Source organism: Oreochromis aureus, linkage group 20 (assembly GCF_013358895.1).
Source record: "Oreochromis aureus strain Israel breed Guangdong linkage group 20, ZZ_aureus, whole genome shotgun sequence".
Lineage (NCBI taxonomy): Eukaryota > Metazoa > Chordata > Actinopteri > Cichliformes > Cichlidae > Oreochromis > Oreochromis aureus.
The window spans coordinates 14177016-14192638 of NC_052961.1; the positions used below are offsets into that span (position 1 = coordinate 14177016).

At 41.1% G+C, this 15623-nt stretch overlaps 1 protein-coding gene across 4 annotated transcripts in view; it reads right to left on the bottom strand.

The window, feature by feature from the left end:
• The window catches only part of LOC116331222 (IQ motif and SEC7 domain-containing protein 1-like), a 97131-nt gene that overhangs the window by 31584 nt on the left and 49924 nt on the right, over positions 1 to 15623 (bottom strand). Inside the window, exon 1 of one of the 4 annotated variants that reach the window (XM_039603959.1) lies at positions 10255 to 11035. The exons of 2 other annotated variants lie outside the window; for them this stretch is intronic. In XM_039603959.1, coding sequence (XP_039459893.1) covers positions 10255 to 10373 — 119 coding nt within the window. In that variant the 5' untranslated portion in view covers positions 10374 to 11035. Of the gene's footprint in view, positions 1 to 7732; positions 8140 to 10254; positions 11036 to 15623 lie in introns of those variants that run through there. One more of the 4 variants, XM_039603960.1, reaches the window with a different exon arrangement.

Below are 15623 nucleotides of genomic sequence, written 5' to 3' on the forward strand. Positions count from 1 at the left end.
TGTCACGGTCAGTGCATCTAATAGGTTTTAATGATGTCCTCACCAAAGCATCCATTCTGTTAACAGGACTAATGAGAAGATGTGCGAGTGGACAAAGCGCACAGGCCCCTCGCAAACACATGGCAAAAAGAACGGCAGCCATCAAAGATCTGCCTATAGGTTGAAAATACATCAACAGGATGTGCCTTATGAAGGAGACAATCAGCAGGAATGTGCTGAGACTCAGCCTGGTGAAAATAAGTCTTCACAAGTAAAAAGGTGCAAAACAGAAAGATGGCAAACAGATGGCAAATCCTTTTTTTTAAATGTATCACGAATCTTAAAGAGGGTGAATTTGGACTTTGCAAATAAGACACAAAGTAAGAAGTGAGTAAAGCGCATTAGAGTACCACCAAACTACAGTGCAACAGCTACAGCTCTATATCATGCACTCTCCATACATATAGAGCTTAAATGTCTGAATAACTGAATTATTACAGTTCAGTTTCATATAGCAGCCTGATATTATATCTGCACATACCAGTAGCTTGTTTTAACAGAACAATCATTCATGATACAACACCCCCACCCCCCCCAAAAAAGAAAACAAACAATTCTCACATATGTTTATAAATAGATTTTCAATCGTTTAAATATTTTTTTAAACAAATTTGTTAGTAATTCATGATTGATCGTGCATGCAAACCAGCCCGACACGCTGCTGGACAGCTGGACAATATGTAAACAGCTTGAACCTGCACTTCACATCCAGATATATCACACTCACACGCACCTTCAAACCAGAGCCCACCTACCTCCACACATCTGTCTCCAGGCTGGTCCATACAGCATCAAACCAGAGCCAGGCTCTGATGACAAACTGCTGCTTTAGAGAAAGTTAAGGTGACCGTGGTTACTGGAAAGCTGCATGTTTTTGTTCCCAGTCTCCAGTCATACACGGGGGACTAGGAACCTCCATCTGAATGATTTACTTTCCACTAATCAGCACATTCTCCTAAACGTCAATGAAAAGAGGAGGCTCTCCGCACACTGCGCACCCTCCCCCCTGCCTCAATCATCAGCTTCACTTAGCTTTGTCCCTCACAGCCTCAGTTTCTTTGAATCTCTCCCCTTCTTTCTTCTTTTAGTCAGCTCTCTCTCTAGAATCAGCTGTCTTCTCACTCTCCTATCCAAATATGCCTCTGCCCTAGTCTGTGGTCATTTATTCAGCTGCTGGGTTGATGTCTGTAAATCAGTGGGGGCATGTGTGGAGCCTGCGTGTTACAGCTCTACAAGGTCACTGATTTTTTTTTTTCCCCTTTTTTCCTTTTTGCCCTCTTCTCTTTAGGACACATGGTGTTGCCAAAGGGTAAATCTGAGCTCTCAACCAGAACACATCCTCAGACAGCCAGAGCATTTCTAGTTAGATAACAGGTTGTCTAAGAGTTCCTTTAAATCTGATACAAAAATAAGAATTCTATTCAGATTATGTCACATGTTTCGTGTGTCCTCCTTATATGGGATAAGAAACACTGTAGCATGTCACATTGAGGGATAAGGCTCCATTTCTCCATGCTTTCATGTGCTTTGGTTTCCTGCAGTGACCATTTTCTGTCAAAAATATAAATAAATAAATAAATATATATATATATGATTTCTCTTTTTTTTTTCTTAAAGTGTGTCAATGGGAAAAAACGCAAAGGGGGGAAAAAAAAAAAAAAAATCACCTCAGCTTTCTCTATTTAGAAGAAAATCAAATCAGGACAGAAATCAATTTCATCAACAAAAAAGGAGTTATTTTTAAATTTTGGCTTCCAGATAATATGAAACAGTTAAGTAAGCCTTGGTAGTAAAGCTCAGTATCAGCAATCTGGGAGAAAAGCCAGAGAAACAGGCTATAAGGCTACAGTAGCCGCTGTGGGACTCCAGACAAAGCAAGAGCCCCCATCTGCCTTAGTTTGTCTTTTCTCCCTTCTGCGATGACTCACAGTGGAATTCAGGTCCACTCATTTATTTGACTCGTAATATCTCCCATTGTTTAATTTCTTAGCTCTCTGCACTTGACTTACTCACAGCGGAAAGCCCGACTAGTATGACTCTGCGCCCATTAACAGGCAGGCAACTCTGACCGTTTCTCACTTTCTTCATAGAGAAGGCAGCCAAACCCACGGACTATCCACACAGTGGGAGGGAGATTAACATAAGACCTCTATCAAGTAGTCGCAGGAGATTTTCTTAGTCCTTGAGGCTGTTCTCTGTCCTGAAGTCTTTCTACCAACAGATGGTGCTGGTGTACAGTTCACTGTGCAAAGAATGACGCTGGGTTTAGGGATATATGACTGATTAAAAGCGTCCCACTCATCTTTATATCAAGATGGGGGAGGAAAAAAGTTGATGTAAAGTAGAACAGTAGAGGGAAGGATGTTACAAAAAGAGGAAAAAGTGTATATATAAAGAATTTAGAGCAAAGGCTACACAAACCGAGGGAGTGGAAATTACTCAGCTCCCAAGGGAGCTTATTTAAGCTGCAGGCAGACATGTACATGTCTTCACGAGGAGAAAAGCTTGATCTATTTGACATGACCGGTCCTTGTTTATTGAGAATGAATGATTTCTAGCGTGACTGTAAAACACTAACAGCTTAAAAAACAAAAACAAACTAAATTTAAAAGCAGATTGATAATGATCAAAAATGTTTTCATAACAAGTTGCTAAGCAAATCATTGTATGTATTAAATGCTTCAAACTGTCCATTTTCAGGGTTTTCCTTTTACATAGCAATAAGAGTGTTGATTATTAGAATGTGTTATGCAAAAAGGTAGGTATTATAGATAAATGCTTCAACATACATCTTTTAGTTGTTTCTATGCGCTTTCATGTTGCAAAATAATTAACACCAAAATATATACATAGTACTACTCCTACTATGATGGGCACTGAATGATACAGGTCTCTGTGGATGGTTTCTCATAGATTGAAAGCAGGATTTATCACAATTACGTGCACGTGCACAGATCTCTAAGGCCAGTTGTCAAGGCAACAGCTAAGGCTGACAGGAAAAAAAAGCAACCAAAAAAAAAAAAAAAAAAAAAAAAAAAAAAAAAAGCACTGTCCATACCTTTAAAAGATGCTGAAGATATGTGTATGTGTGTGCGAAATAAGAAAACAAAATAACCTCCATTTAAACATAGTCCAAACCAATGAGCCCAACCAGGATAAACATTTAACTATAATGACTGTTTACCAGTCGCAGTCCCAGCCTCCCTGACAACATGCTTATTTCACTCTTGTGCAGGGACATGTGCTAATTCCACAAATCGTGCTCGCACACAAGGAATAAGAGTAATAAAGTATATAATCAAATATTAATTGGTGAAAACAATTGCAATCTGCTAGCTGAGCCACATAGTATACAGAGAGCGTTATGTGTCACATCTAATTTGTATTGTTATGATATTAACATTGAAAACCTTGAAGAATGATGTTTTGATTTTTAGCCTTCTGGCAAAATCAATGGTTTATCCATTTTTTGAACCTGGGCACTGTCAGCTGACAGAGAGCTAAAAGCCCCCAAAGGAACCACTCTGTTTTATAGAGCAAATGCACTGGAGTGCCATTTTGACCCCCCATCCCCCCCATCCATCCCCCCCATCCTTTGACCCTTCCCCACCTTGCTCGTTTCTGGCATTAACTCTGGATAATGCGAGTCTGCTTTGTCGCTGAAAAGAGTTCGTGGATTAGCACCAATAATCAGCCTGAGCTCAGGAGGCTCAGCTTGTTCACAGCTGAGCTTCAGCTCTCTGGACCAACGGTGATGCAGGTAAAGAACAGTGTGCACATGCTAATTCCCATTCATAGCAAAGCACTGCGAGAGCTAAGCGATGAAAATATGAAACCACGGGCACATGGTTGAGGACCGACTTGCAGGTTCGAATCCTAGCTGGCGGAACCATTTACTGCATGTCAGTCCTTACTTTCTTCCCAATTTTCTGCCTCTCCCTCAACATCAGTTATCAATAAAAAGTGCCAATATTTTAAATGAAGTTATAAAAATAATGGACAGCAGCCTGCAGCAGAATTACAAAATTATAATCTGCTCTTTTTCATTCTACATATGCTATATTTTTGAAAGTGAATCAGTCGGCCTGATGCATACAAAATAAGCCTGCATCAATGCATATGTAATAACACGTGGCTAAAAAACAAAAAAAGACCACAAAATAAGAGCTGCAGTGCAGCAGCATGAGCTCATCACTCTTCTCTTCCCCCTCCTCCTTCACAGCCCCCCCAAACTCGCCCCTCCTCTTGCTTGCCATTACATAAGTTAATACAGGCACACATGCTCATTATTCTCCAGGCAGGCGCTGTGAAGAGATGCAAAGGAATATGTCATCAAAAGTAGTACAACAGCAAAAAACCAAAAAAAAGCCACAGAAAGCGACAGCGACTGTGCTTCTCAGAGCTCTCGCTGTCTCCGACTGATCACAAAGAGCAGAGCAGAGGCAACACGTATTTCGGCCCTGCTTTAATCACACACATAAAGTACAGAAAAAAAAAAAGGGAAACTGGGAGACATTCTAGAAACATGGCACTTTTTTTTTTTTCAAATGCATTTCTGTTTAGTGCATTTTCCACATCAGACACCCCAGTAAACACCGTGAACGTGAAATGTGTCTCCAGAGGGAAGCTTTCTTAAGCATTAGAGTAAACAAACTTGCTTATTAGCATTTCAAAAGCTGCACAGCTTAACATGAGCAGTGCAGATACTGCAGCACAGGCAATGTTCCCGAATATATTCTCCCATAATGTTGCAGCCCTGCAGCAATCGAAGGTGAAAAGACAGTGAGAGCCTATACCACATATACCCATCTATTACTGTCATGATCAAACATCTACTCAGCACAATGGGGTGACCAAACTCTTACAAATGATTAAATGAATTTCAGAAATAATGAAAAGAATAAATCTTTTTACACAATATGATGTCCCTCCGGTAAAGACATGAATCTAAATTATTCAGCAGTATGTGGATACTGACTCCAACTTAAGCACTGATCGGAAAAAGACACCTTTAGACATCAGAAACTGAACAAAGTAATGCATCAAGGTCTTTTTATGATCAACCATACAAAGAGAAGCAGTCGGAACCCGTTTTCTATTAGATACAAACATTTTGTCAAGCTTCAGGGCAAAAATAAAGTTTATAATAGAAGAAATAAACTGGAAAAAACAAAACAAAAGAAAAACTGCCATGCTTTACAGTCGTTTCAACTCTTCATTGCACTACTTCCTAATATTTCAGAACATTAAAAGATGGGCCACTGACATCAGTAAATGCCAAATTTATCAGATCTAAGTCATCAGGACCAATATCAACCAATGCCTAGTTTCAGCAGAGATATCGCTGCAGAGCTACCATTATAAAAGAAATGTTACTCTCACTTTAATACACTTAACACCAAATGTGGAAGCCATTAGACTAACTGCAACTAGAGAACCTCTTTAACAATAACAGCCTGTTCACATCTTCATCATTGTGACATTTTTGAACAGAATACGGCTTCCATCCTAGACATGTCTAAGCTTTTCCACCCGGGAGGGTTTTTTCATTTTTCTTTTCTTTTTTTCCTACCCTCACCGCAGTGGAACTGCAAGCTCGTGCTGGCAGGTTGCTGCTTTTCCATTACAACCCCCCCACCCCCAAATAGACCCAACTTGTCTTATAGTCAGTATGCCAAAGCAGAGAACCAACAGAGAGGTCAGTGTCTGCTCTCGTTTCTTGCCTGCCAGCAAACACTAGGCTCATGTCTGAAACACCTAGTTAACCTCACGTTCCAAGTATTAAGGTCCTCCTTACCTATCACGAAACGCTGCAAGTTAGCATCAGAGTTCAGTCAGAATGCACTCCGCAGAGTTTCCTTTCAGTACTCCGTCCAGTGAAAATCCACTGTGGATTGAGGAGGCATCACTGACAAGCTCCAGATCCACAGACATTAAATAAATAATGCTCCCGTCGTCACACACTTTGACATAGAAACAGCGAGATCAAATGCTCCCTGGTGTCTACGGTGTCACAGCTAAAAGAGTCATGATGTAATCAGACATGCATGCATCGCCTGAGCAAAGCTTTATCAATAACCCATTTGCGAAGGATCCACCTACCTGTGCTGTTTATTTTTTCTTGGTTATATTCATAATTTAAGGAGTAAGAACTTATTTGGGGTAGGTTCCGTCTAAAGAATTACACACGGCCAGCTATCTTTACAAATATGCACTGAAGTTTGTCACATTTTATAATGAATCTGTAGTGTATAAGGTTAATGTTTATTTAAATAAATGGTAAATAAATAATCACTACGCGTCTTACACAAGGATTCTACTGCACAGACACTGAACTACAATGCGCCAAGAATGCATGCGACCTTGAGAAACACTTCAAGCAGCCTTGAAAATCGTCTAATATGAGCGACTGCTCGTCTGTAGCATACACAGCTGTTTATGTGTAAATGAATATAATCCATGCATGACACTTGTGCAAAGAGATCCATCAGACATGACAATTTGCAGACAGTACAATTTCTGCATCAGTGTGACTTTGAAATCCAACCTCTATCATGTAGCTTAGGTCACAAACAGCAAATTGTCTTTTTTTTTTATAAATCTCTTCTTGAGTGCTTAGCAGCGCAAACAGAACCTAAGGTCATATACTTTAAGATTTAAATCTTCAGAAGTTCAAAATTAGATGCATGTTTAAATATAAATTAACAACTGACATTCTTAGATCGCATTTTGTGGACAAGTGGCCACATTTTAAGTTCCAAGTTTTCAAGTTTGAACATGCTATGACTGTCATGGAGACTTGCCATTGTGAAATGGCCTGATTATTCATGCACCGTCATATATCGCAGGTAGACTCGGTGACGTTGAGATCAGGGCTATGTGGGGGGGGGGGTATTTCATCTGCTGCAAGCCTCCTTTTTCCTTATTCTTCACAACAGTCCTTTATGATTGGTGGTGTATGTCTGGGGCCACTGAATGAATTTGGGACTGATCAGACTTCTCCCTGATGTGAAAGATAACTAAAAATCAAAAACTTCCCAAAATTCCTGTACAGATAATGACTGGAATTTTTTTTTGCCAGTCGGTTAGGAGCATTTGAAATTCATTTTAAGAGACACAAATCAAAACTATCATAAAAAGGCCTGTTTGACTGAAGTCATAAATACACCTGAGAATACTTGCAAGCTTTATAACCAGTTTGCCAGTTGAATATTAATAAAAAGACACAATGAAAAGGTCACTCAGTATTAAAATCCAATCACTATAGACTGAATAATGTAAGGTGGAAAGAAGATGAATGTTGGCTTTTGTGTTCATTCCCAAAGTGATGTGTTAGAGGACATTTCTGTTGTAGCCCTATAGCAAGGCAAAGATAAGGGAAAGGACTTAAAGGAGATAGAAATAAAAGAAAGACAGATTCTTCTTAAGTCTTTATTATTAAAGGCATGTCCCTGATAAGGTAAACTGTCAAGTAAGACCTTGAAAAGTCTTGACTGCTTCCAGTCTGCTCTCTTCTGTTTTGTGATAGTATATTTCCATAGTTCTAGAAAGGAAACCACCGAGCATATAGACAGGAATGTTATTGGATTAGTCAGAAATATCTGCACAGACTGCTGTGGTCAGTCGGAAAGACAACCATCACTTTTCGGAGGCCCCTGCCATCCGCAGTGGTCAATGCCAGATGGTCTCCTACCTTATAGTTCGGCTGGATATGCAGTACTTCCACATGGCATTCCAGACGGCAGTGACATCACCAGAGGCATCAGACATGCCCGAAAAAAATGTACATGGCACCAAGAGGAAGTTTAAAAAAAAGTTTTCAAAAAAAACACAACAACTACAGCAACTCCCCTTAAATGAGCCAGAAGAAGAACAGTCTGTGCTCACTCCCTCCTCAACCACAAATTACACCCCACATCCTTCACTTTCCATAGAAAACCCACAGAGAAGTTCATTCTTTCGCTGCTAAAGTTACTTTGTGTGTGCCTTTTCAAAGTTCTCCTCGTCCTAGTTTGTGTAAGGCTCAGAGTTGCTGCTCTTGCAAGCTGCCTGATGACCAAGTAAGGTAAAGGCCCAGCATGTATAGCAGAAGAAAATCATCCCTCTTTTTAACAAAAGCTCTCCACCCACAATAAACCGCACACCAGTCCTCTCTCTCTCTCTGTCTCTCCCTCTCTCTGCAGACACCCCTCTCTGCTTTTTGTTGCTTTTTCTTCAGTCCAATGTAATCTTTCACATATCTGCTGCTCCCATGATGGATGCTCCCCAGCGGTGATGGGCTGGGCCTATGTCATGGGTTTCATGGATACTTGTTTATGTGGACATGCCTTTTAATGAGAGAGAGAGAGACAGAGGGAGAGTGTGAGCGAGAGAAAGAGAAGTAGATGAAGAGATAGAGCACGAAAGCTTTTTGTGCCTGTCTACATGGTAATATTTCGGCAAGCATCCAACAATCACACTGCGCTCAATGGGAAGGCCACGCTGGAGGGAGGGTGAACCCCAGTTCAGCAGCTGGGAGAGGCTGTTTTGAGTTACTACACTGACATTGCTTTAACAACACGGGCTGCTACACTGAAGCCAGTGCAATGTAATGAGTTACACCCAGTGACCAGCATATTCCAGTAACTCTGTGGGATTAAACACATAATGAGTTGTTTGCAGTTTTTGGAAAAAAAAATACACACACAACTGTCTTAAATAATTCCAAACAAACCACTGAGTCATAAAAGTAAGAACAGCTGTTGATACAAGAGTTTGCACTAAATAAAGCACTACGAAACATCAGCTAAAAAATCGATTATAATAGAGTAAATGATGAGGATGCACCTAAAGCTGGAGGATTCCCTGAGGCCTACATTCACAGTTTCCTGCTAAATCCGCGATGCATTATTAATGAATCATGGACATACTGTATCCTAGCCTTCAGAGTACTAATGCCAAAGAAAAACTGCATGTTTATATACATACAGAGATTCAACAGAAGGCAGGTGCATCTGATTTTCACAGGTCCTAGATCAGCGTCATCACACTGCAGCTTGCTTCTGTTTGAGACATCAAACATCAGCACGATGGGATGTGCATAAAGGAAACCTCTGCACACATAAGTGGTTAGATCTCTCTGGTGTAGCAGGGGGATAATGGAGCAAAAAATATTGCAGTCTTTTTCTGTGCAGCTCTAAAACCTTGAGCCTAAATTATATTGTTTAAAAGGGAAAGTAATAATTTTGGGACCTAGTGTCTGAGCCTAAAACTGCTGCTTGAAATACTTCATGACTGGACATCAAACAAATAACAGAGCACCCCTTACAGCATCTTTATCATTATGGAAAATATATCCATTTGTATTTTTCTATTCTATCTAAAGAGATAATGGTGATTTTCTGAAAATGGGTGTCTAAACTTTAAGGATATGTGGGATATCAGATATTACAAAACACAATTTTTTTTATGATTTCAGCAGAGAGAAGAGGTGGGCATAAATTAAGATGAGTATATACCTTTAAACAGAACTGGAAGCTTTGAAACATGAGTCTTAAAACTTATGTAATATGTTTAACAGAAATTAAAACACAATTGTCAAGACTGAGCAACTTGCAAGCTTAGACTCACTGCTGGGATTTATGAATTTAAATGCCATCAAGGACACTTAAATCAAGTCTTAGGTGAAGTTTGGCATTTTGAGGTGAAAGACGAAAAAATAGAGCCAAACTTAATATAAGCTAAAACGCTAGCCTCATCAATCATGCATAGATTGTGCTGTAGGTGAAAGGTGAACAAGAAGAGGTCCCAGTGGGACGGAGACGAATAGATTCAGTGATAGCCGCGAGATCAGCCCACTCTTTTCAGCTGTGCCAACACTAAACAGACACTGACAAGACAGTTACTTAACCAAGCATTTCAATAACAGCTGTAACCTCGTTTGCTGGAAGAAATGGATAATGGTTAAACCAGCTCACTCTCCCTCGAATTATGCCTTTCAACATGAGAACCACTATGTCAGCAAGCAGAGCTGAGCACTAAAGCAGTTTTTCTATCAATCAGATGTTCTTTATGAAGTAATTCGAGGGTTGGTTTAAACAAATTGAACTGCTTGATGTTGGGACTACTTCAGCACAGGTAGCAACATCAACAAGCTGCGAGCGAGCTGTTCATAACACGTAGCACTTGCAACTGCAAGAAACGATTAAGCCAAACATGAGCGGCTTCAAAACATACCTTTTATAAAAGTTGTTGTGTGGGTGCAAACACAGCACATGCCAGTAATCCAGGCAAAAAGCTTTGAACTTCCACATCCTCACGTCAAACAGTTGAACAGCTGTGGAATCCAACAACATTAAAAGGCACCATGGCACAGCAAGCACAGGAGCAACCAGTGAATCCCCGGCATGGACGATAAATCTGTTCTCCTCTGGAGCTCCAGCTTCGCCACTGCCACTGGATGGCAGCCTGAGTGGTTTTAACCCGCCCAGAACAACCACATCACTTCTGGACCGGTCTCAGTCATCGCCAAACCCAGAAAGCCAGGCCTACGAGGAACCCTCTGGGACTGATTTGGACCAAGTATTAATGCTTGGGTTCCACCTCCCAAAAATAAGCTCTATATTAGCTGCTTCGGCTCCGTTTTAACTCTTATCCAGGTCAACCGTGTGTCCTCTGTGCTGGTCCCTTCACACAGCGCGTCAGCCTTGGATCCTCAGAGACATCATGCCTGTATCCAATGCTCTGCATCGCTCCAGCAGGCACAGGTAGTGGAATGTGTAGGAACGCAGATAGGAAGAGGAATTCCAAAACTCACTCATCTGTGTTTGAACAGCACAGACTCAACAGGAATCCTCTTCTGTCTCCTCCCGCTGCAAGAACAAACTTTGTTATGAGGCAAGAGACCGGATCTTTTCTCTCACTGCCAACATGGATTCAGTAATGCCATCTACTGCTCCGGTTCTCCTTCTTCCAGCTAAACCCCAAACCTTTGCTGTCCTCCTATCTCTGTCTCCTGCTCCTCATCCTCTCCCTCTTGCTCTCTCTCTCTCTCTCTCTCTCTCTCCCTCTCCCTGTTACAGCCGCTGCCATCCACACAGGACCTCCCAGAAATGTGCCGATTCTGGTTGCTGGGCAACACTACCGTACTACTGAAGCTTCAAATGGAAGCTTCGCAGAGCAGCCAGTGATTGGTCGGCTTTTCATCGAGGAGGGACTGCTGCAATGTTGTATGACCACATGCTTTTCTAAAATAAATATGAGCTTCGAGGTTTCTCAGATTTTTGTCAGTATAAGGAAATTCTCGTATTTTTTTTTTTAGACTCTTCAAGGTCATAGAATCATTATAAAAACCATAAGTCTGCCTAGATTGCTGGAACAAATGCCAGATTATAGTCAATAAAATGATTCATACACTCTAAGTAAGATATGAATGGTGCATTGGCAGACCTATTCAGAAAGAATGTAGTGAAATGGAATTCCTGTGCATAAAAAAGGCCGGCATATTAAACCCTCATAGATAAGTTTGTGTCTGCATTAAAACTGCACTCATGTGCTGCAGGTCCTTGTAGCGCTATAAGGCTTAAAACGTTGCTCTGGCTAAAGGGGGTTTTGCATTTGAAGAGAAGCACAGAGCTGGTCTTTCTCTGCCTGAGATGCAGTGCCACGCTGCAGTGCCACCCAGTCCCAGCAGTCATGGGAAACAGGCGTGGAAGGGCCTCTCATCAATATTCAGCCATTGTCGATGTCCAAACACACAAACACTCAAAATGCCACATATTTACACAAACAATTAAACTCACGTATGCAATTATAGACAAACAAAAACGTGGAGTAACGTGCATATTTACATATTAATATACTAATTAGTATAGTTAGATCTGTTTGGGCTGAGGAGTCAATCACCACATGACTCCTTTCACACAATATGGGCTTCATGTCTGCTTTCCCAAGCCAAGATATAGAAAGACCAGAGCAGGACAAAGGCTTTAGTGGGAGCCTATGTGAACAGCAGGGACACTGTGGAATTAATGAATCTAAGCACCATTCATCAGGCTTTTGTCACAACTTAGGCCTCCTAATTTACACACATCTCACAGTAAAATCAGCAAACACAGTCGGCGTCTTTTCTCTGTGCTCTTCCTGTCAATTTACTTCAGCGAAAGCTGCAAGTGTAGAAGTGCGCTTACCCTCCTGTGTACATTACTGCACTCTGAATTTTAGTGGTTAGATGTCATGTGACATTTAAAGCAAATTATCAGACGATACCTAGAGATGGAGACGACAATTAAGCTGTAGTTAAAAAGCGTGTATCTGCACTTAACTTCTGTTCTTCTCACCATTTGGAAATGGTGATGGAAACCCCTTTTAGTTGTCCCTTTCTTTCTCACGCCAGTGGTGAGTGTATGTAAAAACCTCACCGCATTGTTAGCAGAACATATTAGAGTCTGTCAAGGCAAAGAAGTGCGACTCTTACAACAATATAGATGGCATAATAGTTTAGTGGCTCTGATTCAAGAGCACATGACAGGCTATTATTTGGGGTTTTTTAGGACAAAGAGTTGAGTAAGTGCGTGTACAAGCGCAACAGGCTGTAATTTCATGAGCAGATTGACGATTGTTCAAAATTGTAAGCTTAGGCACGTCCATATGTGTGGGGAGCAAAAATGCGAGAGCAGAGTACTGTTTTGCTAACTGTGGTCAGAATGGGTGCTTTTCACTATTACTTTAAGTTTTTACCCTGTAAAACAATGTCAAGTGCATTTTTGCGCAGGTCAGAGTCAAGGGCAGTAATCAACTGCATCGCCCTAAGTTATTAAAAAATGAATGTAAGCCAAACCCAGCCAAAAATTGCTGGCGATAGCTCAGGAGGTAGGGCAGGTCATATGGTAATCGGAAGGTTGGTGGTTCGATCTTTGCTCCAGTCTGCGTGCCAAAGAATCCTTGGGCATTCAGAACTGATTCAGAGTTGCGCTTGATGCATTTAGAGTGTGAATGTTAGATTGAAAGCACTTAGATGTAGAAGAAAGTGCTTGTATGAATGTGTTTGTCAGTGGCTGAAAGAGAAACATTGTATAAAGCACTTTCATTACTCAAGTAGCGTAGAAGAGCACCAGATGAGAACAAGTCCATACATATGGACCAATATGCTGGGCAATCTACAGTACAAGCTTTTGTAACTTCCCTTTCTAAATCCTTGGCATTAATACAGAATAGTTCCCCCACTTTGCAGCTGCAACAGCTTCCACTCTTCTGGAAAGGCCTTCTAAAAGATGTGTGTTTTTAGGGGATTTTTTGCTCATTCAACCAGAAGACCATTTGTGAGGTCCGACAGCAACGTTGGCTGAGTGGGCTTGGCTCGCAATCTCAGTTCTGGTTTATCCTAAAGATGTTCAGTGGGGTATAGGTAAGGGGTCTGTGCAGACCAGTCAAGTTCTTGCAAACCAAACTCATTCAAACATGCTTTTATGGACTTAACTGTGTCCCATTGCACAAAGTAAAGCTGAAACAGAAAAGGGTCTTAACCCCACATAGTAACCACAAAGCTACAAACACAGAATTGTCAAAAGATGTCTTGATGAATGGAAGTATTAACGCTTCCCTTTACTGGAAGTAAGCGACAGACCCCAAACCCAGAAAAACAACCCCATAGTGTTATCCTTCCTCCACCAAACTGTACAGTTGGCACAGAACAGTCAGGCAAATAACATTCTTCTGATATTTGCCAAAACCCAGACTGACCCATTAGACTGCAACATAGAGAAGTCTGATTCATCACTCCACAGTTTCCACTGCTCCAGAGTGCAGTGGCGATGTGCTTTGCATTGACTATCGAATGCTTTACGATTCAAGGCTTCAGCTGCTTGAGCGTGGACGCCCGTTCCATGAAGCCCCAGGCACAATTTCTGTGGTGATGTTAATGGCAGAGGAAGCTTGGAGCTCTGCCGTTATCGAGTCAGCAGAGTGTTGGCGACCGCGCTCTGTAACTGTACATTTTTTGCAACTTCATGACCAAGTTGCTGTGGTTGCTAAAGACTTTCCACTTACAGCTGATCATGGAATATCTAAGAGGGAAGAAATTCATGAACTGACGTATTGCAATAATGGGATCCTATTACAGTTCCACGCTCAAATTTAGTCAGCTCTTTAGAGCGAACGTCACAAATATAAAGGCAAATTGCATGGCTAGGTGCTTGATTTTATACACCTGTGGCAAAAGGACTGAAATCACCTGAATTCAAAGATTGTGCTGTGTGCCAACACTTTTGTCCATATAGTGCATGTAAAATAAAATAAAAAAAAATATATAAATATGACAAATCTTTCATGACTGAAATCCTCAGAGCACTGCAGGTGGATCAATACCAGCCCACACTCTCTGAGATCAAAAGGCTATAAAATACCTGTTCAACCATCAGTCTGAATACATGCCCTCATTAGAAAGGCTTTGTGACCGGTTTTGTCTCCACTGTGCTGCTGCATTAAACTCCAGTGTAGTGATAAATGATGATACTGAGCACTACAGCCACAGGAACCCACTTCTCCCCCATGACTGCCACACTCAATCACTGATAAGGTTGCTTAAAGACTCCATGATGAGGGGAAAAAAAATATGGGGGAAAATGGTGGTTGCCTTTGCTAGTAGGAACCTGATAGGATGATGGCCTTTACCAAAACCACGCCAGGCCTTATAACATCAGGAAAAAGCTAGATAAGCATGCGTTATGATGACATAATTATACCCATCATTTCATTAAGTACACAGTTGATTCTGAGCTTTTGATTTATTTCTGTGTGAAGGACAGTCTGTCTGAATGAATATGTTAGAAAAGTTCACCCCCTGGTGGCAAATTTGGGTAACTTTCATATTTTAAAGGCTTAGAAGCCATAAAAGCCGATGTAATCGGAGCAATGAGGAGTCCGACAAGTTTGCTGATTCACTCAAGAATACATTAAACAAATAAAACACCATGGAAGTTATTTCTTCCTAATTCATACCACATCACATAAGCAGGGCAGACCTTAGATCTCCAATGGCCAACTTCAATACTCTTCACAAAATGATCCACTTTTTCAATCACTACAAATGTATTTATCACTACTTAATATAAATAGCAGCATAAAAGTTAAGAGTGTCTCACGCAGCTTTTCTTCCTCATCTGTTTGGAATACCGACGTCCTGACCCAGCATGTTCATTTCATTACAAGCAAAATGGAGACAGACGTTAAAGTGTCCAACTAGCATGACAGCTTATACTACAGGGCAGCTAATCTTACATTAAAGTTACAGCACAGTTTGCATGTGCACAAGCTCCTGTATCACACAGATTGTACAGTACAGCTGCTCAGCTGTCAGCCTGAAAGCAGCCATGCAGAGCATTAGTTGGATGGTGAAAAAAGGACAGTAGCAGAGGCGAAAGAGGGTGGGGAAGCAAAACCTAGAAGAACGAAAGAGAAACAGAGGATGAGCCATACTGACTGTAAATTCACTCCTCCGGTTTTTGCTTTGCATTGAAGCAGGAAAATCCAGACACAGTCATAAAGCAAAGCAAAGACAAAGAGAAGAAAAATAAAAACAAAGTGGGGGAAATACTTTGTGGCTTCTG